This window comes from Equus quagga, chromosome 9 (genome assembly GCF_021613505.1).
Source record: "Equus quagga isolate Etosha38 chromosome 9, UCLA_HA_Equagga_1.0, whole genome shotgun sequence".
Classification (NCBI taxonomy): Eukaryota; Metazoa; Chordata; class Mammalia; order Perissodactyla; family Equidae; genus Equus; species Equus quagga.
In genome coordinates this window covers 93,063,470-93,088,122 of record NC_060275.1, presented here as the reverse complement: position 1 = coordinate 93,088,122, position 24,653 = coordinate 93,063,470, and the positions used below count along the sequence as shown (strand labels likewise).

Sequence of the window (24,653 nt, the reverse complement as noted above, 5' to 3'; positions counted from 1 at the left end):
AACCACATCTAAACCTAGTTACTTCCCCAAAGCCCCACCTCCAAATACCATCACGGTGAGGGTTAGGGCCTCAACATATGAATTTTGGAGGGACGCAGTTCAGTCCATAACATACATGTTTGTTCAGGACATAAAATGTCTCAAAGTGCAAACTTACTAGTCAAATGTAGGAACCTTTCATTTCAAGTGAAATTGCTTGTTTCTTGGCCTCTCTTTTCCCCTCCTGAGAAGGAAGTCTTAATGCCTTACCTTTTAATTTTGAAGATATGATGTTTTATCTTTTATTTTCAGATGTGCAGTAATATAGCTGACTTTTGTGAGCAGTTGCTTACTTACATCTTGGAGTTGAGATATTCTGTCGGGCCATTCTTTAAAAATTCTGCCTGCCATTGTACCCATTGCCTTACTTTATCACTCCTTTGGATTAAGACATCAGGGGCATCTGCTAAAATGCAAACATTTCCCAAGATAGGTAACAAGAATCATGATCAGCCTCCAAAATAAGAGCTAGGAAAGAAGTTTGGTACTGAAAGGAATATTCCCACTAGCATTCTTACTTAGTTTTTGTGTTACCCATTTCATAGCTGCAACTTCTGCTCCCCACTTACTCAGTTTTGCCTCCAACTCCCTAAATTCTTCCTTTACTAGTAAGGCGATCTGTCTGGCTTTTTAAGGCTAGATCTCATTGTGTGGCTCTGTCTTAGTGAGGTCACCTGTATGCCCTAGAATACTGACTCATGACCAAGCATAGTAATGCTAACTTACAAAGAAGAATATCAATGTATTAGTTTTCAAAGGGAGCATGGTTGCCCTGGGCCTGTGGTTGCCAAGAAACAAGGTTATCTTCTAACTGTTGTAGGCCAAGGATTTCAGAGGACTGGAGTGGGTTTGGCAGAAGTCTGAGACTTGTGTCTATGGAGTAGAAGGCATGGAAGGGGTGCTTGTGTCATGAGAAAGGTGTTTGGCTTCAAATTACTAGAACTGGAAACAAGCTGAGTTATTTAGAGAACCAGGGTAGGAATAGATGAATTCAGGTATCAGGTTCAAGGTATTAAACCAGAATTGAGAAATGTTTCACAAAGTCAAAGAATTGGCACCCAGATAGAAGTGGAATGGAATGAAGAGTGAGAAGAACATAGCCAAAGAGAAGAGTCCTGGATGGCATGAATAAGACTCAAGTGAATGGCCACCACTCATTTTTATTTGTTCTTGATCACATAGATTAAGACATTCCTCTTCCAGGCTTCCTCCCATCTGGGGCAAGGCAAGATAAAAGATGGTCAAGGCTTCCCTGGGGTTCCTACACTGAGTTTCTGATTCATCCTCTACTTACTTTGACAGCTACAGGAGCCAGTTTCTATCGATCAAGTCCAGATTATCATCAAGCAATTGCTCAGACTTCCCACCTCGTGTTTTAGAGCAGGCTATGAGGATCTAAACTCTAAAGCTATGTCTTGGCAGATAAACATAACAAGAACACAATGGGTTGATAATTTCAAGAAACTTGAATGGATCCAAGAAAGTCTGGATTCTGATGTGGGGCAGATATTTTAGGCTGAGAACCAGAAACTCTCCCACCTGAAAGACCCCTCTACCCCACCTCTCCTTTACAGTGCCTGTCAGCCATATTCTTTGGTACACTGGACCTATAGTCATCTTCCATACATTGGTCAGTGCCACCTCTAAGCTTTTTGTGGGTGGTCTGTACCTCTTTGAGGAATCAACCTTAGCAGTGAAACAAACAAAGAGATAGCAACGGTCATTACTATGAGAGAGGGTATTCTGTGTGGAAAACTTCTATGTGAATTGTGCAGTGACAAGATAGGTAGAGCAAGTCATAGTGTCTGTATTTTGTGACCTCGGAGAAATTCCAACCACCTCTGTCCATCTGACTGTCCCTGGCTAAGCAATGGCAGCAGATAGGTGAATTTGGATGTAGAAGCTTCTGGAAAAGTTCTTTCGGCAGCAAGACCATAGAAATTAGTATGGAAGTGATCTTGAGGGAAACAACCACCTCCCTGGTGAACAAAGCATAGTTTGAGCAACTAAGGAATGAATTTTACTGATTTTATAGGGTGGCCACCACCACAACAATTGTTTGGTGGCCCTGGCACAGGGAGAGATCTGATATAAAGTCCAGTGTGATCCTGTCCCAAGGACATTTGGTGATCAGAAGAAATGCAGCAGCCTTAGAATCTTAATTTGTTTTAGACCCAGACAATTAAGCCTTGAAAAGCATTGGGCTAGCCAAACAGCTGCTGTAATTTCCAGTGCACCTATGTTCAATGCCTCGGGAGGGCCATAGTGGCTTGTCAGGGCAGAGAATAGAACCAAGAATAGAATCCTGTTGTTTTGAAGTGAATAAGCTACTCCTCCACTCATCTCCTCAGTGAGTCACTTTGAGCGTTTCTAGAATCAGAGTGCTAAGCACAAGCCCCTGCTCTTTGGTTGCATCTGATTTGTCACTGAATTTCAGTAGCACTGAAGTGTAAGTTTTCAGGACAGAGGATCTTTCAGAGTGCCTTAGTCTCAGTTGCCTCTGGTAATCAAACCTCCCAGACAGAGTATCAGCCCGGTGCTTCTGGCTGCCTGATATGTAAGTAATTGGTAGCTCAAAGTTTTGGGGGAAAAAGCCTGCCACTGCTTGCTAGTGGTGAGTTTTTTGAGCTTCTGGACTTGTTACAAGCTAGAGTGATTGGATTGCACAGTGAGGTGCCAGGCTCTCTGAAGTGTGGGCCTACAGGCTTTGACAGTGATCTTCGTCACACACTGGGTGATTGACCGTGGCCAATTTGAATTTCCCTCCCAAAATAAGCATGAGGTAGATAGGATCTGTTGCCCTGGATCTGCTTTTGTGAAAGGCTAGTATTAAACATTTCTGTCTCTATAATATTGGATCAGGGCAGATTGGGGAAGGCTCCTGCTGGGACAAAAGTGTTCAGATTTCTGAGTGAAAGCCATTATTGGATTAGGACCAATTCTTCAGATTTTTCCGACAAGCCGGAATTAACCATGGGATGGATAGACAGACAGGCTTTGGCTATTCACAAATCCACTTCTAGCTGGAACAGTTTTCAGCTCAGCATAGCAAGTAAAGTAGAGCTAACCTCTCCCTCTGCCTCACTCCCATGCATTTCCTGGCAGTGGTTATGGTGTGGCCCAGACTGAGCACTCTAGCACAGAGGGGCGTGGAGGCATAACTTTTCTCTGGAGGTGCACCTTCCCTGCCAGTGTCAGAGAGAGGTGTATGTTCCCATGCCCCTGGCTTCTCTGGAAGCTGAAGGCCAGGCTGTCTGGCAGGAAGGTATGGCCAGGTAGCTAACTGTACTCTGACCTGGCTGGAGGTGAAGTGACTTAGACAGTCTGCCAAGCTCACTCAGCAGGACATGTTAGTCTTTTCGAGTTGTTCTGAGACCTTGAAGCTGGGCCCCGACACGGAGCCCATTCTACGACAGCTTCTGGGTGAGAAGTCAGAATTCAGTTGCACTTCAGCTACCTGCTGTCTCCTCTCTCCCTCCTTGTCAAAGGCAGTATGTGGCAGTGTCAGTCTTTCTACTGGAACCTGGCTATCAAGCAGGTCCCATACAGTGGTCAAGAAACCCTGTAAGGGCTGCCAGGTTACATGAGCTGAACTCCCCATCAAGCAGGAAATCCAACCACCGTTTCTGCTACTCCTGAGAATCCTAGGTGGTTGTCAGGGATTTTAAAATATGAATGACAAGTTTAGACAGTTCCTCCAGATTGCCTCAGGGTTTTTGGGTGGTTGGAGGAGAGAAAGTCTGGGAAGGGAAGGCAAAGATTAGAGGCTCTGAAAGCTATAAAGTTTTACCTTAGTACTTCCTTGTGGAGTAGGGCTTTCTTCTGAGTGTCAAATTCCCAAGCACAGAAACTGGAATATAGCCACTAGACTTTCCAAGTTGCCATAGTAATAGATGTGCTTCTGTAATATCTGATTCCCTCTGGTAGGAGACAAGACAGACCCAAACAGAAGGTCAGCCAGGAGAGCTGATGCCAGGGGTTGAATTCTTAGAGCTGGAACTAAGATGGTCAAGATAATTTAACTGAAGTGGCCAGAACAGAAAGAGGCAGAGATGGGCTAAAGCCAAGTCCTTTGAGTAGGCCAGTGATCAAAGCTGAGATTGAGTGAGAACCAAAAGAGAAAATGAAAACAAAGCCAGCAGGTTGGAAATTAGGCAGAACTGGAACAGAACAGGACTCAGATTAAAGGCTTGGAAGCAAAGGGATGAGGCTCTAGGCAATTGCCACAAACAGAGCTGGAATGTCTTCAGCTTATTTTTATTATCTGCCAGTCATATGGCACATGGTTGGGTCAACCTAGTTTAGGAGACTAAGGGAAAATATCCAGTTAGGAATATGAAATTAACCAGGTCACCAACAGCCAGCCATGGAGGAGATCTTACCTACCCATTCACACAGGCTGCTCTTGGCCTCTCCAGGACCCTGTTAAATCTCTGGCAGAGCTTCTTCCAAGGTCGCAAATTTAGAAATTGTTTATAATTTATTACATTTTAACTGAGATTCTTTTGCCGCCATGTAAAAGAATGCCTTGATTCAATGGAGAAGCTCTCTCAAAATCATACTATACGTTGTTACTTCTAGAAATGGTTCCAGGGGCCGGCCCGGTGGCGCAGTGGTTAAGTTCGCACGTTCCGCTTCTCGGCGGCCCGGAGTTCGCTGGTTCGGATCCCGGGTGCGGACATGGCACTGCTTGGCAGCCATGCTGTGGTAGGCGTCCCACGTATAAACTAGAGGAAGATGGGCACGGATGTTAGCTCAGAGCCAGGCTTCCTCAGCAAAAAGAGGAGGACTGGCAGTAGTTAGCTGAGGGCTAATCTTCCTCCAAAAACAAACAAACAAACAAACAAACAAAAAATAGAAATGCTTCCAGGATTAGCTAATTTCATACACAGTGTGTAGATTCGTGAAACTTCTGCCTGTGAGAATGACCCTTTCTGATCTTGTACCTAACTTTTGAATTGGGTTGTGTCTGTCTGTCTGATTTGGGTATCTAAGTCATCTTTGTATTTAGTCAAAATTACTAAAATTTAATATCCATGTATTCACTAATTTATTTAGTTCACATATATTGAGCCTATACTGCTGATTGATTGATTCATTAATTCAATCAATAAATGTTGAGTGCGTACTATGTGCCAGCACTGTTCTATATATTGAGGGTATAAAGTTGATTAAGATAAAGATCCTTCCCTCCTGGTACTCACAGTTTAGTGGGGATGAGAGAAAACCCGTTCCTGAGCATAAGCGTGGGTAAGCACAGGAGGTTACGGGAGCATGTTGGAAGGGATGCGTTTCAGCTGAGTTGTGAAGTATGCATTGACGACAGTTGGTTTAAAAGTATTAACTCAAAACTGACCTGACCCTATGAACTGTGAGCTTATACTTATAGTCTCCCTATCTTTGTATTTTCTCCATGACCTCATTTAATTTCAAGCATGTAGACCAAACTAAGCTCAGGAAGTATGTTTTACCAAGAGTCACCTGCCTCATCAGAATTTTTCAGTAACTGATGAAGATATCAATCTTAGGTATGATTAAAAGACTTTAAGAGGAAATATATGGATTGCCCAATGAATTAGAATATTATAAATGGGCAATTGAATTGTGCCTGGTTAAGACATAATTTTCTTCCCAAGGTGTTTGGGCTAAAGTTTACAAATTACCTCACCTCCCACTCGCTAAAACTTTTCCTTTGGATACAATTTGACCATGAGTTGAAGAGTTGTAACTATTGGTCTATTTTTCAATAGGCCTGAAATTTTATTGTATTTTGAATAATCATAATTGATAGATTATTTGATAAGAATTTTTATGGATTTACCTTATGAAAAAAATTAAAAACAGTAATTGTATAAAAAATTATTTTCAAAGGTACCATAAAATAAGCAACCCATAACTAAGATCTAAAAACAATCATACAAACAAGATCTAAAAATGTGAGTGTGCTGGATCTTTAAATTACCACCAATTAGGAGAAATTACACTGAGAATTGTATCATTATTTTTAAGGTATGCTTTGATAAATACCTACTATGTAAGTCTCTCGGTTGATTCACTGTTAACACAAGTTAAGGGCTTACACTTCCTATTTGTGATATCTGACAGATAAGTCCAAAATGGTACTTAAAGACGTGAAATCAGAACTGAGAGTTCCTGGTGTCTTGTCCAATAAAATAGCCTTTATTTTTTGTTTTTCAAACAATGGATTGAGACTAGATTATGAAATTAATTTATGGGTCACAATCATAATTTATTTTAAAAATGGGAAACACAACAAAATAAGATAAATACAATATACTGCACTGCAGTGCAATAGAAAATAAAGCACATCACCAGTACTAAGGATAAGAATGTCATGAATTCTTTTTCTGTTTTGTATATACCTGTACACAAATACTAACAATGTAAAATATATTTCTGATAGAGAGTCCTGGTCAAAAACCTTTGAAATCCTCTGTCTTAGAAGATGCAGTACAAGTGGTATTTGTGCTCCAAGACAAGCTGGGCAGATCGAGAAGTGTTCACAGGGTTCAGACCAATAAAGAATGGAGAAATTTGGTGAAGTGGCTGACTTGGAAGCCTTGAATAGCTAAAAAAAGTCCATCATGATGAACATAAATATAATGTCCCCTGGCATTTGAGGATCAGTAATGGCTTACAATAACCCCTGAAGCTGCTACTACAAGCCTTAGTTGTACTCCAGATATCACAGATTGTCATCCATTGCTCCCTTCCTTCAGAGTAGCTTGCCAAAAGAAAGCCAGCCTTAGTGGATACAGATTTAAGCAGCTTGAATGTCTTGGTAAGGTGGAGTTGTGGTGCATCAGCTATCGCGTAAGCCTCATTTTTTGGAGTTACTATCTGTGCTGTTTCTTGAAGTTAGTTTATTGGAAGCTTCCACCCGAAGTCCGTTGGCCACTGTACCAAGATAATCTGTCTGTTATTGGTTTAATCATATATAAGTTATAGGTAAAAAGATTACATTTCAGGGAAACCCAAGGAAACTAGCAGGTGCCAAAAACAGTGTTAAGTTTTGTATCCCTTAGGAAGTTCTTTCTCTCTCTTAAAGGAAAGGCATTTGTCTTGTCTTTCTGGAGGCATCAGTAATATTGTGAGACACTTAGAGCCTACCAAACTGCAAATATCTAAGGCACTTCAGGTCATGCAGATGTTGGTAAGTTGTAGAGATTATGGAGATAAACACTGGATTGTGTATACTTTCAGACTAGGACCACCACCCTGCAAAAATCACATTTGAAGGTCACTACTAAATACCATTGGCATAACCCAGTGTTATTTGTTTGTTGAATGTTGTGCTAGTGGCACTGAGATTATATGGACTGTTGAATATCTCCTAAGGCTGATTCTGTTTATCCAAGTTGAGAAAGTGAACCCCTTCTTTAAAAGACTAGATGAGGAAGCTCCATTCTCAACTTGGACCTTCAGAAATGGCAAGAAATGAGAATGAGGTACATTTGCTTTGGTCCAAGGACACATGTGCAGAGAAATAAACAGAATTTGTTGAGAAAAACATGAAGCTCCACCAGCAGCATCGTCCGACCACCTGGGCAATGTTCCATTCCAGGAGGGAATCTAGCTAACTGAACATGGAAGATCCTGGGCTTGCCCTTGAAGTGTGCACTTCAGCCCACATTCAAGCACGTTGTTCCTTAGCAGATGCTGTCTGTAAATGCTCATGACGCTTTTAGCCATGGTTAATAATAAGGGTACTGAGGATACTGATACATTGGGCCATAGGAAACAAAAAAGATATGACAGACTGTGAGTAAGCAGGATCAGAAGTCCAGATAAACATGAGGTACTTGCAACACAATATAGAGAACCATGTGAGTGTATTGGACCCAGGCTGGAAAGTGGAGTGTTAAGTCCATGTAATCTGTGAAGACAGGAAGAATAGGCGGATACTATGGTCACAGGGATTCAGCATTCAGTTTCTGGAAAGGTCAATATAGATAAGTTAATAAAAATAGTACTAGTGAACAGATTGTGACTTTTGACCAAGGGCAGAGGCTGTTTACTCTTGTAATTTCGTGATCTCTGTGTAGGTAAACAAGAATTCATAGGGACAGGTGGACCCCTAGGTGTTGGTGGATCTTGAGTCTTGCACTTATACTTTCTCAAGAATGCATTCTGATGGTATTTATGCAGTCACAATAAAAATATTAATATTAAAATAAAGACATCTTAATAGTTATTCATTATATATGCGTGACAGTTTACATTAAGTTCTAGTATCATGCAGCTCATCTACACAGAAAAGGTGTCTTATTAAAGCAAAAGTTTGTACCAAGTGATGTTTACCTGATGTTGCCCACTTTCAGCATCAGAGTCTTGAAACTAATATGTCTATTTATAACAATACCTGAAGAAGTAAGAATTATATATTCCATCATACAGGTTTTTACATAATATAATTTTGTTATGTAATTAGCATAATTATATATAACAAACCATATAAAACAGCGGCCTGGTAAAAAATTCTGGGTCCTCTTCACTAATGAACTAGTAAAATCTCTTTAGCTCATTGTAGTTAAAATAATAGTCTTCATTCTAGTCTGAATTTCCCTCTTTTCCAGTTCTTCTGACCTCCTTTTCACTCATCATATTCTTGTTCCAACCTGTCTGAGATGTTTACCTTGACTTACCCTTTATCCTTGGTATTTACTTAGGAATTTCATCAACTGTAGTTTTCGGGTGCTTCTACAAAATGTGTTCCACCAAATCCTTGATCTGCTTACCTCTCTAGGTCAGGCATCAGTCTTTACCTAACCTAAGCATTCAGGTCTCTTCACAGTTAACATTCTATCCCATTGTGTTTGGCCACATTCTACAACTAATTCAGTGGTGAAAGAGGGCTTTATTCTGACCCCTTTGTGAGGAAGCATGCCTTTCTGATTGAGGTACAAGCTGAATGCGGTTTCTCCCATTGGGCAGAAATGTGGATGCTATCACCCCTCCTGTGTGGCACAATATGTGCCTCCAGCAGCAGCCTGAGAACTTCTCAGCTAAGCATTTAAAGTCAGCAGTCACCTAGTTTACTCACACAAGCATTTCACTCAATCGTTACAACAACCCTGTGAGATAGATGTTATTATCATGTGAAGATGAGAGAACTGATGAGTACAAAGCAAGCAAGTAGCAGAACCATTGTGGGAACCCAGGTCATCTGATTTAAGTCTCAGACTGTTTCCTTTAGAATGAATTAAATGACTGCATGGCGCAAAAACATTAGGACATTGTAAACTGTCCGCTTAACGTTGGCCTTGGACTTATAGCCTTTTTTATTTTAAAATGACAATTTCTCTGGTTTATGTCTTTTATTTGGTTAGTTTCTGATTGGTCACATTACATAAAATAATGATCATTTGTCTAATTAGAAGTATAAACAATCCCAATGAATGAAACTAGAGCCAAGTAACCAGTTATGAAGTAATCAATAATTATGCAAATCCATTCACTATTTACCTAATTTTAAACAATGCATATAATTATTATGCACAGAACTGTTAGAAAAACCAAAGGAATTAACTAAAACGAAATAAATTTTACAAATAAAGAGTAGTTTGTATAGAAGTGACGGTCAAATATCATTATATATATATATTAATATTCCACCAATTTTAAAGAAAAACCTATTATAAATACTTCACATTTTTTGTTTGTTTATTGTTGCAAAAGGTATATCCTTATCTCTGGTGGTGTCATATCGAAAATTCTGGTACAAAACCAGACAAGCCATCTACAGCACTAATCAAATTTGACAGCTTAAGTTCTGAGCAAGCATTTTTTGTCAGATATTTGATGTGAAAATATTGAAAAGGAAATGCAAGAACATAGGAATATATTTATTTATATATGATGCATGTAAATATTTATGCTGTCATATAGAATATATATCAATATAAATATATTTTATATATATAAATGTCTTGACGTATAGTCAAGACAAAGACATATACCTTCCTCCTTTAAAAAAAAGAAAATCTGACTTGAGTCAATACAGGTAGTTCAGACTAGCAGAAGCTGGCCAGTGTTTCTTAAAGAAATATAATGTGCTGTGTATTTCGTTTTTGTTCCCTCTTTGGTTTTCTTGAGAACCTATGCTGTTAGGGGAGCTCATATTTTTTTCCTTGAAAGGATATTGCTCATGTTTTCCTATCCCAATTATTTGGACTAAGAAGACTAATTTAAGATGATTGGGAGAAAGTTTATTGGGGACAAATGATATGATAGAGGAAATGCTTTAATAAATAGAACTGATCGTCTTTGATAAGATTTGGGGAAGATTTACATGGTTTTTAAAAATCTGATATATCTTGGAATTTGTCATTTTCTGCACCACTGAAACAAAACACCTGGGTTTTTTGAAGTTTGAATAGTGTGATAAATAGATTATATGTACTAATTCCAAATAATCTTAAAATATGTCATAAATGACATGTATTTCTACTCTGTTTCTGGTAGACGGTGGATGGAATATCTGTACAATGAAATTGTCACCTACTCATGTCACTAAGTTTGTTTTCTATGCACTAAAGATAATATTTGAAAATCTTCAAGTGGCCTCAGACAAATACCATCTTACCTAATTTTTCAGTCAGCGATTTGTGTATAAATTAAATCATAATTCTTATCTGTTTTGTGTTTTATTTTTATGACAGTGATATTATAGCAACTTTAGACACTTTAGAAAATATGATAAAGCAATGTAATAATTTACTCTCCCTCCAGTATCAAATGAGGAGTATGAGTAATCTTTCTCTCTGTATTAGGCAAAATATGAGGCATCATTGTTTTATTTGGATATCTTTATTACTATGAATTTGAACATTTCTTCAAAAACTCATTGGCCATTTTATCCTATTCTGAGAATTTCTTGTTCATATCTTTTGTGCCTTCTTTTTTTCTGTTAGGATATTTTCTCTCTCTCTTTTTTTTTTTCTGAGGAAGATTAGCCCTGAGATAACATCTGTTGCCAATGTTCATCTTTTTCTGCTTCAGGGAGATTAGCCCTGAGGTAACATCCATGCCAGTCTTCCTCTATTTTTTATATGTGAGTCACTGTGACAACACGGCTGATGAGTGGTGTAGGTCCGTGCTCAGGATCCAAACCCACAAACCCAGACCACCAAAGCAGAGCATGTGAAACTTAACCAATGCACCACAGGGCCGGCCCCAGGATATTGTCCTTTTTCATGTTATTACTTACAACTTTTTATATACTAAGACTCTTAAACCTTTGTTAAATGTATATGTTGCAAACATTTTCCCTTTATTCTTTATTTTTAAATGTGTGTGTGTTTGGGGATAGGCAGAATATTTTATTTTTTGTATAATCAAATTTATCAGCCTTTTCCTTTGTGGCCTTCATGCTTAAAAAGACCGTCCTGGAACATATAAGTGTTCATTCAGATTTTGGTGCCTTCAGGATTTGATTACTTGGTTACATCTTTCATTCTTCTGGAATTTATTTTCATGAAAAGTATAAGGATATCTAACTTTTTTTTTGGATATATGGCCAGTTATTCTAATACCTGTTGTAAAATAATCTGTTCTTTCTCTGCTAATGTAAAATATAGACTTTATTAGGTATTAAATTCTTACATATACTTAGATCTGCTTCTAGAATTTATATTTTTGTCCACTGAATATTCTGTTTCTTAAACTCATTCTTTTTGTTACTGTATTCTTTATAAGTGCTTTAATATCTGGTAAGGCAACCCTCCCTTATTACTTTCCTTTTTAAGTTTTTTAAATAAATATTTTTATCTATTATATTTATTCTTCTGCTTCTGTTTTAGAATCATTTGTCTTATCACCCTACAGGGAAAAAAATTGACGCTAGCACTTTTGTTGTCACTACATTAAGTCATATAAATTTGGGGAAAAATTAAATGGTTTATAATTTTGAATCTTTTTAACTTGCCCTTTATTCAGATCATTTTTCTTATATTCTTCAGTAGAATTTTGAGGCTTTCGGTATATTTCTTGATAATTCCAGTAATTCTTTTCAGAGTTTTTAATTGTGAGCAAAAATGTTGACTCTTGCTGAGGAAACAGAAAAGAAATTATTTTGGGTAGTTCAGTGAATCAGGAGGTGGGTTTGAGAACCAGGCTCAGGGTTAAACTTCCAAGCGAAATGATCAGAACCATCACAGCAAGGTCTGATGAGGAAACTGTCACCACTGCCACCACCACAAAGCACTAGCAGTTCAGTTCACCGCAGCCGTCTCTATTCCAGGAACTCACCTCCACAGCAGCCTCTTTTACTCTCGGGACACTGCTACTTCTTTCTTTTTCTTATTTGCACTGGCTAGAACTTCCAGAATAATGTGACTATTAATGTTAATGAGGAGCATCTTTTTCTTATTCCTGCCTTTAATGGAAAAATGTAGTGTTCACTTTGGTTCACTGTTACACGCGGGTCCAGAGAGTGTTAGGGAAGTCATCTTCACAATTGGTAGTATATTAAGGGATTTGTTTTAATTTTATTTATATTTTTTTCTCCTCAAAAATGAATTTTGAATTTCATCAGATGCTTCTTGGTTAAGATGATCATAGGCTTTTATTATTTTTTATTTTAACCTGTTAATGTGATATAGTGATAGGTTTTCTAGTATTTAACCTTCCTTGTATTCCTGAAATAATGCTTATTCAGTCATGGTGAGACAACTTCAGTGTAGCATAGAGATTATGGGAACATGTCCTCGCATCTCCCTGCCTGGGTTCCAATCTAGGCTAGTCCATTTATTGTGACCCTGGACAGGTAACTTAGCCTCTGTAATTCTCAAATTTTTCTTCTACAAAATCAGGTAGATAATAATAATACTTCCATAAGAGTTATATGAGAATCATTTGAGATAATTCATGAAAACAACAGTACATGGCACATAGTAAGTATGTGGTAGATGTCAATTAGTATCTTTATTGTCTCTTACTATAATGCTGATTTTATTAATATTGTATCCATAATTCTTGCAAAATGTTTCCAAGTGAGATTAGCTTGTAGTTTTCTTTTTAGATGCTGTTTTTGTCATTATCTTTGATACTTTTTTGGTTTCAGGGTTATGTTAGTTTTGCCAAGTGAACTGGAAAGGTTTCCATCCTCTTCCATACTCCAGAAGACTTTAAACAACATTTACATTTCTGTTTAATTAAGGGGTGAAAATTTTTCTGTAAACCATCAGAGTCTTCAGTTTTCCCAGGGATAGTTCTTTGGCAACTTTTCCATTTCGTTCGTGGCTTTTATCTTTTTAGATGTTTTATTTAAATTAATTTTAATCATTTGTACTTTCTTAAAATATTGTTTTTACCATACAGTAATAAATTCAAATTTATTATAGTAAAATTATACGTACTATTTTCTTAAGGGTTTTTTCTCCTTAAAATCTGATGTTACCTTCTTTCCTATTATGTTACAGAATTGGTACTTGCTATTCTTCACCTTTGTTCAGAACTAGTAGCAATTTCCTTGTCATGATTAGTATAGATAAGTTCTAGAAATATATCAATAAAAAGTATCTCAATAGTTTTGCTAATTTATCAATTTCCATTTTTAGGAATTCCTTCTTCCATGTTTCTTTTGATTATTTTAAAATTATTTTTTCCTATTTTAATGCTTAGTTTGTTTATTTGCCTTCTTTTTTTATTTTAGATTGAGGCATTTTAGGCTAAGGGACTAGGAATTTTCCTCTGAGTACCGTTTAATCCCATCCCATATTTTTACTAAATCTATTGTTTTAATGTTCTTTTCAGACACTTATAGTTTTGATTCCTTCTTTAATCCAAGAATTATTCAGAAAGAATGCTTTTAATTTTTAACTACTTATATTTTTCATAGCTTTCCAAAATCGATTTCTAGTTTTACTGCATGGAGGTCAGTGAATGTGGTCTGTACAATTTTTTTCCCTCTAATTGTTTGATCATGATTTCAGCAAGAAATCTGAAGAAACTGGGAGTCAAACATAGACTTAGAGGATGCCATATTGAGCTTGAAAGTTCTCCTCTATCTTTCTTATTTCAAAATATTCTAAAGTAAGTGTAGTACTTGCGTAAGATAGCAGATAAACTATTACTGTCTATTATCTGTTTACCGATGATAGTATCAATGTGTGTCTTACTGCTTAATGTAGATTACAATTTGTCTCAACTGAGTGTGTCTACTTTCATAAACTGTTAAAGATTTTAGAAGTTTGGTTTTTTTTTTTTACTTTTATGTAGGAAACTCATTTTTCTGCTCTCTAATATGAAGGTATTATCATTATTACTCACTTTTGTAATAAAAATGATTTGTAGTATTGATTAGCTTTTGTTTGCTATAATTTGGATTTATTTTCAATATTCAAATTTCTCTTTTGCCTAAATTCCACTTTTAAGGATATTTTGTTTTGTTTGTTTCATTGTTATTTTTGCAGAACATGGTTGGAGAGTGGGCCTTACCAGAAGAAATGGTTGATAGTTTACCACCTTCCAACAATTGCATATTGGGCCATGTAATTCGCAGACTAGTTGAAAAATCTCTTCCTCCTCAAGTTGAATCAGCAGAACCTGAATTACCTTCATTTGCCATTAAAGGATGCTTATTGGGGAAAACATTTAGTGGAAAAACTACTGCTGTAAAGTTTCTACAAAAAGGTAGAGTTTCTTTTTTTTTTTTTTTAATTTATTGGATTCTATTTACATTGACTGTAGTTGCAAATAGCTATGTCTGTAGAAAACATACATGAGGGTCTGCTAATACGCTGGGAAATTGTCATAAAAAAATTTTATAATAGAGTGATCATATAATTAATTATCCAAGGCCAACACTTTTGGGAGTAGAATCATAAACTGGGCTTGCCCCATGCAAATCTGGATATATGGGTATGCTATATAATGATGATGCAAAGTATAAAGAGAAATAACAAGTCTTCAACTTTTCCTCATAGATGTGGGAAATTAATAATTTGTGACAAGTACTAAAGAAATCAACTTAATATTGTAAATGTTTTAATTCTTCACATCTTTTGAGTTCTCACTTTCCCTTTAATGAGCCTTTGGCTTTTTCTGTAGAAGCTCTTTCAGTTAGAAGCAAAATCACAGGTTTCCATCTATTTAATTAGTTTTTATTCAATAATACCTATTACTGTTTTCACTGAAAAACTCAAAATTTGCACTGAGGCCAGTCCATCTTGTACCATGCCAAGGCAGAGAAGGGTAGGTCATTATTGAGATGCTAGAAGGATCTCCTTATAAAGTAGTTTGACAAAAGCAAGATAAGATATCACTTCACACCTACTAGGATGAGTATAATCAAAAAAACAAAATAATAAGTGTTAGGATATAGAGAAACTGGAACCCTCATACATTGCTGGTGGGAATATAAAATGGCACAGGCACTCTAGAAAGGAGTTTGGTGCTTCCTCAATGAGTTAAAGATTTACCATATGACTCCAGCAGTTCTACCACTTGTATATACACAAAATGATTGAAAATAGGTGTTCCAAAAAAAAAAAAACTCTTATACAGGAATATCCATAGTAGCACTATTGATAATAGCTGAAAGGTGGAAACAATTTAAATTTCCATCACCTCATGAATGGATAATGAAGTGTGGTATATCCATATAATGGAGTATTATTCATCCATAAAAAGGAGTGAAATACTGATACGTCCTACAACCTGGACGAACCTTGAAAACAAGATGCTAAGTAAAAGAAGCCAGACACAAAATCATACATATTGTATGATCCCATTGATATGAAATATCTAAGATAGGCAAATCCATAGAGACAGAAAGCAAATTAGTGGTTGCCAGGGGCAGAGATGGGGAGATAGGGAGTGGGTACAGGGTTTCCTTTTGGGGTGATGAAAGTTGTCTAGAACAAGATAGTGGTGATGGTTGGACAACATTGTGAATGACCTAAATACCACTGATTCTGTCTTGTAAAATGGTTAAATTTATGTTGTATGAATTTTAGCAAAATAATAAAAAAAAGCAGCTTGATCCAAATGACAGTTGTAGAGGGTCCTAAAGACAGTGTTATAGGGTGAAGCCAGTACAGAGGAAAATGATGTCAATTTCCTAAATGAACAGCTATTAATAAAATTGTCTTTTGTATGTTAGATTTTCCTATTCAGATACTTTCTATTGACACTCTTGTCCAAGAAGCTATCCAAGCATTTCATGACAATGAAAAAATCACAGAGGCCCTACCAATTCAGAATGAACCCGAAGAAAAGGCTTCTCTAGTTCTGCAAGAGAAAGCTAAAGAAAGTCAGGCAAGTGTGATTTGAGTTTTCTTTTCTACACCTTGTTTATTAGAGATTTGAAGCTGCATGGAATCTAAGAGATCTTCTAGACCAGAGGTTAGCAAACTTTTCCATACAGGTCCAGAGAGTAAATATTTTAGGTTTTATAGGCCAAGAGGCAAAATCAAGGATGTCATGTTGGTACTTATATAACAAGAGAGAAAATTCCACCCCCTCCATATACTTCCCCTGGTTGGACCATCAAGGGTAGTATGCCTGCTTTGAACCCAGCTGCCATCAGCTGGAGACATTCTCCTGAGCAAAGAGCCTCCAACTGATAAGGGGATGAAGGGGCTCAATTATGAGGGTTGGAGGGGGTGGGGTATGAGTGTTCTGGGGGAGTTCACTTAGTCACCAACTCCTGGAGTGAAATTCCACTAGTGAGAGCCTGGCAGCAGCCAACAGCAGAGTCCCTGACTCATAGTTGGAGACCAACACTGGCCATGGGCACTGGCCAAGGTGCCTGCTGGAGCAGAGCAGGGACAACGGGCAGAGGGGATGCCAGGTTTGGTCCCCAGGATCACAGTGCTATCTGGGGAGTGATACCCAGGGATCATATAAAAAACAGTTGGCCAGCTGAATTTGGTCTGCGGACCATAGTTTGTAGACTTCTGATCTAGTAGCTGATCTCAATTTTTGGGAGAGAGGTGGGTCTCTGTATGTTTTACCTGCATCATGTTCGCCTGATTTACCTGCATCATATTCCCATCAGTAGTGCATTTCGCTACATTATTGCATGGAGATTCTAGGGCAGGAAATAGGAGAATGTGGCCTTGTCTTGAGAATCATGATGTAGTCCAGCCCTCTCATTTCAAAGGTGAGGCAGAAGAGGACATAAACAGGAATTGGTTTGCTTGGGGTCAGAAGGCTTGTTGATGGCTAGGCCATGATTGGGATCCCAGATTCTAAATCCGGTAATCTTTCTTCTACCTTCTGCTGCTGTCTCTGCAGTTGAATACATTAGCAGAGAATCTAACCCAGATCATTTGCATGACCTGCAAAATAAATACTATCTAACCATGAATTCTGAAAATAACTGGGAGAAGTTTTCTTCATTGTGGGCTGCCTTTTCTTCCACATTGTGGTACTCTTCATATGCTAATCAATAGGGTGATAGATCATGTACATGTTTTTTATTTCCCATATAGCTATGACTGACCCCTCTAGGATTGTTCTTTCTAAGATGATTTTCCATAAATTCCACCTCTTTCTTGGCTTTCATTGTGTTTTCAAAATGGCAGTAGCTGTATTTTACTAAGCCATTGAAGGCCAATTGAAAGATTACTCCACAGGTTACTATGTGTTTCTGTAAGTACAATTATCACCAAATTTTGTTTGTTTCCAGAAATCATTCAGTCCCTCTTAATATCATTAATGTTATAGATAAAATAGTGTATGTTTCTCAACCTTTCTTTATAGAAATAAAATTAAGAATGTTATTAAAAATATGACAATATTAAAATCTCTTTGTATGTGTGTGCATGTGTTTTCTCCCCAAAGGATCTGCAGAATGTGTTTTCAGCTGCTCCATTTCCACTTGAAACATTAACAGAAACAGAAGATAAAACTATGCTTAGTAAGTAAGATATCAAAACAAGTTAGAGAGATAGACAAACAGTAGGAGGACATGTATGTGAGCACAAACATGCTTTCAGGGAAAGAAAGGGGAGAGGAGGGGAGGTTTGCATAGTTGTCTACGTGGTCATTTGACAGAGAGAGCAAGATAAACACAGAAGTCCCTAACCTTTGTCTACAAGTGGGGATAAAGAGATGAAAATTACAAAGGAATCTTTTCACTCTCCTTCAAGTAATTGGTCAGTTTTGTAGTTGTGAAAACTGCCAGAATAAATCATCCTCACTCTTCCTGGCTTTGCAGGGAGAGAGTATTTTATTGTTTCTTCTCAGCTATGCAGCTCTGGGTGAGTACTATTAGGGCTCTTGTTGTGCTACTGCTTTGTTTACTGTATTGAGAGAGGCTGCAGGTCTGGTCTCTTCCACCCACTTGAACAGTGGTTCCTTAGATAAAGTTAAGTCTATTGACAACCTTGGGCAAAACATAGAACCAAGCTTCCCAACCCTAATGAAAAATTATCTCCCTGGGGATCTGGGCTTTAGTCCTTCAGATTCTTTGTAGAACCATTGAAGGAAAACAGTTTTAAGTCTTAAATATCATTTCTACTTGTGCTAGTGAAGGTGTTGCCATATTCAATAGTTTCCTTATTTTCTAGCATAGAGTTCAGATCCCCCTGTGCCATCATCATTATTGCCATCACCATTGGGCAATGTATAGATTTACTAGGAGCGTGCCACTCCCCTAGAGCAGTGGAGTTTTCCGTCTTTTAAAAGGACATCATCTATCCCTCATTTCAGTTATTGGTTTCTTATGAGATAATTTTAATTGATTTTCTAAACTATTACAAGAATTTTATGACATATGGTATTACAAAAGTCCAGTTAATTATAAATGAATTCTGAAAACTTATTTTTCCCATAGAATTTTAAACAACCCCTCTGACTTCTAGAGTTTTCTTTTAGACGTGTTCATTACCTATTACTTGATAATTCAAGAAAATAAAAGTATTAACATTTTAACAACTTTTCTTGAGAAACTTGTCTTGTTTTCTGAAAAGAAAACCCAAACTATATTAGAATATTTCTAATGATAGTGTTATGAGTGATCTATACTGAAGGAAGGAAGTGGAGAACACCAAGCCACGCGGTGGCCGGGATCTCCATGGTGAAGGAGGAAGGTGAAGGACATGCTGTGGTGATTCTGTTACTTCCTCCCGCTGAGCATCTCGCGCAGAGCTAGATTCAGTAACCCATCTGTCCAAAACCATAGACAGTCAAATACTAACATGGTTGTTCGTTGTAAACACTGGAGTTTGTTCTTACCACTTTTCCTATTGCTAGGTGCTGAGACTAATAAAACACCAAAATCTGAAGAAGTCAAATCAAGTGATAGTTTCTCTGAGGTAAGTGCTATAATCTAATTTTGGCTACTGGTATATTGAAATGTGTCACAATTCCTAGCATTTTGGTGTGTCTTCAAGTAGGATGAAATAGTAATATGTTCCTCTCTGTTTTTTTTTAAATTTTATTTATGTTTCTTATTGCAGTAACTTTGGTTTATAACATTGTATAAATTTCAGGTGTACATCGTAATATATTTCAAATTCTGTGTAGATTACATCATGTTCACCACTCAAAGACTAATTACAACCCATCCCCAAACACATCTCTTTGGTTTAAAGTAAATCTTATGGTAAAATATTAGCTAAGTCTGAGTTTACTTAATATTCTTTACATTTTTAACATTCTTTGTATCTAGAGAAGTGGAAGTTGCTATTAAGTTTCACCAGGTAAGAAAGATGACACATGCTTTTTTTTAATTTTAAATTTATGCCAAATTTATATTTGTGTGTTTTTCTTTAATACTTAATTTACTTTTTTTCATACTCTCTTTATCTTTAAAGAATTTTCTGGAATTTATCCTTAGCCTTATTGGTGACTCTACAGATTTTTTTATTAATCTCTGAAGAAAATGTTCACAACAATTCATTCACTATTTCTTCTAATGGAAACTAGTATTTCCATATATAGTGTTGCGTTACTATAAGTGGGAATATTTTTTTTGTCATCAAATAGAATGTCCAGATTAGTGAAGTGGGATTTCATTTACTTTATTTGTATTACATTTGATTACTTTCATATGCATTTTATCACGGAAGATAATTTTATAGTATTTTAGACTTAAAAACTGCTTAAAGATAGAAAGAGTTTTGGAAGGATATACACCAAACTGTAAACCTGACAACCAGCAGGGAGGGAAATGTGTTTAGAGAAAACGATAAACGGGGATGTAGCATTTTCACTCTATGTATTTAAAATTTAAATTAGCAGAAAGGATAAATATATTTTTTATGCTTACATTTATTGAGTTACAAATCCCCTATATTCCATATTTAATTCAATTCAAAGGGCATACTTTGTTCTGTGCATTTTTGTGAGGGTTTGAGATATTGACTGAACAAAAAAGACAGCTTCCTGGACCTTATAGAGCTTACCTTCTGATAGAAGGAGACAGATAATAAACCACAAACACATAAATAAATGAATTATATGATCTGTTAGATGATGAAGATGCCATGAGTGAAGAAAAAGTGGAGTGGAATAGAGTAAGGAGGATCAGGAACACAGGCCATGAGGGCAGGGAAGAGGGAAGTTTGTCATGTTAAATGAGGTAGACCTCCTTGAGAAAGTGAGATTTAAGAAGATTGAAAGAAAATTGGGAGAATCAGCCTACTGGACCTGGGGAAACATTTCAGGCAGCGAGAATGGCTGGACAACAGCCATGAGGCAGAGAGGTGCCTGGCCAGTGGGGTGGGAGGGTAGTAAGGGATGAGATTACTGAGATGAGAGGGAAAGAAGAAGAATCAGGTCAGCCAGGGTCTTATAGGCAATGATTAGGACATTTGAAGTAAAAAGAGGAGAGTTTGCAGGGTTTTGAGTAGAGATATAATATCGTTTGACTTATAAAATGCTCACTCTGGTGGCTGAGTAAAGAATATGCACTAGGGATGTTCCTATTGATATGGAGTAGCTTTTTTGGCTAGCCCTCCTACAGATAACATTATAAATGTTGGACAAAATAGAAAAGCTAACTATCTGAGGGCCAAAAGCATGCAGCAAAAAAAAAAAAGAAAAAAACAAAAAAAAAAAAAAACAAAGCAGCCAAACAAGCAAGCAGCAAAAACCAGGCAGAAAATGTATGGCCTTTGACCACGGACAGAAGAAAACTTCAGTGGACAAGACCCATGTTTATACAGGTAACCCCAGGGACACGCTTGCTACATGGCATGAAGGGCTAGAACTCAAGCAGAAAGCCTCAGTCTCTTTGAGTTAAGGTATTAGAAGATGAAGTCTGGGGATGCCAGAGCAGCTGAAATTGAAAGAGGAAGATCTTGGAAGGGAGGGAGTCACAGAGGAGGGGCCTCAAAATCTGCACACACATTTTCCTTAAAGGCTTGGTTGACTTCCGAACTTTGCTACATGATCAGTGCCGTCACCACAGAGCATGACCATTTTATTTTGTTTTCCTTCCAAATATTTTGAATCTGACTTATAAAATAGCTGCACTCTCCTATTTGTTGTTTGTTTTCACAGCTCACTGTGCGTGCTCAGCTTGGTGCAAAGTCAGAACAGTTGCTGAAGAAAGGAAAGAGCATTTCTGACATGTTGCTAGTTAGCATCATGGTAAATGCTATTAAGTATGTATTATTTGTTGTATCTATTTAGTATATTCTTTACCAATAGAGGTACATAAAGAATAATGTAGAAATATTTTTTTTTTAGTATCTAATGAATACTTCTCCTCTACATCAGAAAACATACAGCAAGATAAAGATAGACTTTATGATTTACGTGCTTATATTTCACTTCCTCATCTTTACCAACCATGACTTCTTTCACCTAGATGTGAATTCAGGTCAGGTTCTATTCTGTGTGGGGAATTCAAAGAGAAGTCAGATACTTAGAAAAGCCAAGGGACAGATGATGGAGGGAAGAAATCCTAACTGTCTGGTCACAGGCCAATGTGCTTCCTCATTTTGTGTTTCAGAGGAGGAAGTGAAACCAGGGATCCAAAGGCTGGGCTGTGCTGGGTAGGAAGGCAAAGAGAAAGTAGAGGCTGCACAGGCAAGGAATAACATATAAGCATAGCACAGAGATGATGTGTGATGGGGGTAAAGGAAAAATCAAAATAGGCTATAATTTTATAATCTCTCCCTTTCTCCTTTCTAAGTGATACTGAATCTGTTAATCTCAAGTTTGTGTGCCTGATGCACAATAAGCTAATCACTGAGCCACCAGTGCTTGGAGATGGAGAAAGGTTTATCTGAATTGGCCAAAATGGGAAGGCAGGAGGATAAGTTCTCTAAAATCTGCCTTCTCAAAGAAAAAAGCAGGGAGTCATTAGAGACCTAAGGGGCTTGGGAGGAGGAGTTTTAGAAAAACAAAGGGGAAGTCTGTGTTTCTTTCACTCAGGATAAGCCCTTGGGCAACCAGACTTCTGGGCATCAAGGGCAGCTGGGGGCTCATTATCTGGTGATCATAACTTCCTTAAAGGCATTCTTTTTCTTCTGCAAAACAAGCTCATAAATCTTTTGACCCTTGAGTCACAAGAAACAGCAAATTGACAAGGTTAACTTCTTTTCATCTGTATCTGTGTTGGGAACAAGGTCGAAGGGTAATCATCTTCTTATTGAATGTTTATAGTAACCCTCAGGTACCTGCCTTCGTAAGGAGAAAGGATTCTCCTCAGCCTTCCTTTGTAATACAGAAAAAGGAGAAATTAAAAGAAGCCAGAGAGGCTCAGTTGATCCATATAATAAAGAGATGCAACTGAGAAGGATGGAAAAAAGACTCAAAAAGGCTCTTATGAAAGAGTTTTGGAGAGCTTAGAGTGGGTGAGGAAATACAATTGAGGTAGCTGTGCTGTGTGGGAAACATTAAGACCGAAAGAGGTGAGGAAAGGAGCTTTTAAAGAAGTTTTACTGTGTGTCTGGAATGGACTCCCTCTTTAGTGTTTCAAGAGATCTCATTAAAGATTTAAGTTGCCTCCTAGTTGTGACGTATCTTGAACCAATTTACCCTTTGAATGCAACACTGAAGAAATTGGGCCACAGGGACACTACCCTCAGAGCTGAAGGGGATCTCACTCTGTTAGTTGTAACATTCTCAGAACTGGCATAAAACATGGTTTAGCCATGGGACTCCTTGTTCAAAGAAAATTGTATATGAAAAGTATCAGCTATAAACAGAGCTTAGCTTTGGTTTCAGTGGAGGCTGGAGTATCTACCCTCAACCTTCAGAACTTCACTACCTTCCCACCACTATCCTCATTGACCCTGAGGCACCTTTCGAGCACTGTCATTAGTCTGAAATCCTTTCATCTAGTCCAAATCCATCCGTTTTCAGTGACGAAAGGAGGGTGCGTGGCAGTTCAGTAAGACAATTCAGTCACATATTTGGTTAGTGGTGTAGCCAGGGTCAAAGCCCAGGTCTCTTCACTCGTTGCCCGGCATCCTCACATTCCAGCTGAGCAAGTGTGACCCTGACCTCTTCCTCCCTCTGAAGTAGCTCTTGAAACTGTGGTGGGAGAAGAGGTCACCCAGACCTGGTGAGGTGCTCAAGAAACTTCTCTATTTTAGGCCAATGAATCAACAAACCCATTCTATGCAGAATGCTTTACCAAGCTCTGGACAAGTTATAAAAGCAAAATGCGCTCTTTTCCTGCTCTTCTTGGGCTAATGGGGGAAATAGAGGCAGTGACCTGAAGGCAGCTGATGCTGTGGAGGGATCACTGAGTTTGGGGTCATCTGCAGTTTTGTGACTTGGGACAAGTGCTAAAACCTCTCTAAAGTACAGTTTTTCCCCTCCCTCCCTGCCACACTTTCAGAAGGGTCACATGCAGGCACCAAAGCAGACTTACAAACCTTTGGGAAGGGGATTCTATTGTTTAATATGAGTTCTAACAGAGAAATAAGTGAAATCATAACTTAATCCAAAAACCAAAATCTCAATTTTGCGTAAATTAGGGGTTTAGAAGAGCAAAGTTGGAGTTTATGCCCTTTTCACATTTTCCAATTTAAAGAACTAAAGTGATAATTCTTGGAGCACCCATTGTCTATAGAGGATGCTGCACTGAGGGTAAAACCTCAAGAAGTGGGCCTTATCCTTCAGCAACTTATAATCGAATTGAGGTAAAGAAGACTCGAATTTTTCTAAGTCAAGGAATATGATGTATGATGAAGTGAATGAGAGAGGAGTTCAGATCAGGTGGTTTAAAGACTCCATGCTGGATTGGGTTAGGTAGAAGAATCCTCCAGGTTGGCCATGTGAGTATCCACTATATGCTAAGCTCTCTGCTGGGTTCCTAAAATGCGTCATTTCAGTTCATCCTCGCATCTATCCTGTGAGGTGTGTCATGTCGTCTCACTGTACATGTGAGGAAACAGGTTCAGAGGAGGAACAGCCTATGAACACAAGCTACAAAATGCAATTCGTACTCATATAACAGTGAGGAGATTAGTTTGTTTGATGTAAATGGTTCAAAATTGTGTGAGAGAAGAGGTTATGGGGAAGTAAGTTGGGGCCAGTTAGTTTTAAATACCACGTTCAGGCCTCCAGACTAGATTTGGAGGGCAGCAGAGACCCATAGAAGGATTTTAAGCAAGGGAGTGATTATGGTGCACTAGTAAGCCTAATTTTAGATAAAAAGTAATAAAATTCATGCAGAAGGA

The 24,653-nt window shown here is 37.8% G+C and overlaps 1 protein-coding gene across 3 annotated transcripts in view; it reads left to right on the top strand.

The window, feature by feature from the left end:
* SPEF2 (sperm flagellar 2) overlaps positions 1–24,653 on the top strand; it is a 176,448-nt gene that overhangs the window by 59,013 nt on the left and 92,782 nt on the right. For all 3 annotated transcript variants that reach the window (XM_046671896.1, XM_046671894.1, XM_046671895.1), the window contains 5 exons: positions 14,475–14,694; positions 16,166–16,320; positions 17,851–17,926; positions 19,264–19,325; positions 21,517–21,620. In XM_046671896.1, the coding sequence (XP_046527852.1) occupies positions 14,475–14,694; positions 16,166–16,320; positions 17,851–17,926; positions 19,264–19,325; positions 21,517–21,620 (617 nt within the window). The remainder of the gene's footprint in view (positions 1–14,474; positions 14,695–16,165; positions 16,321–17,850; positions 17,927–19,263; positions 19,326–21,516; positions 21,621–24,653) is intronic.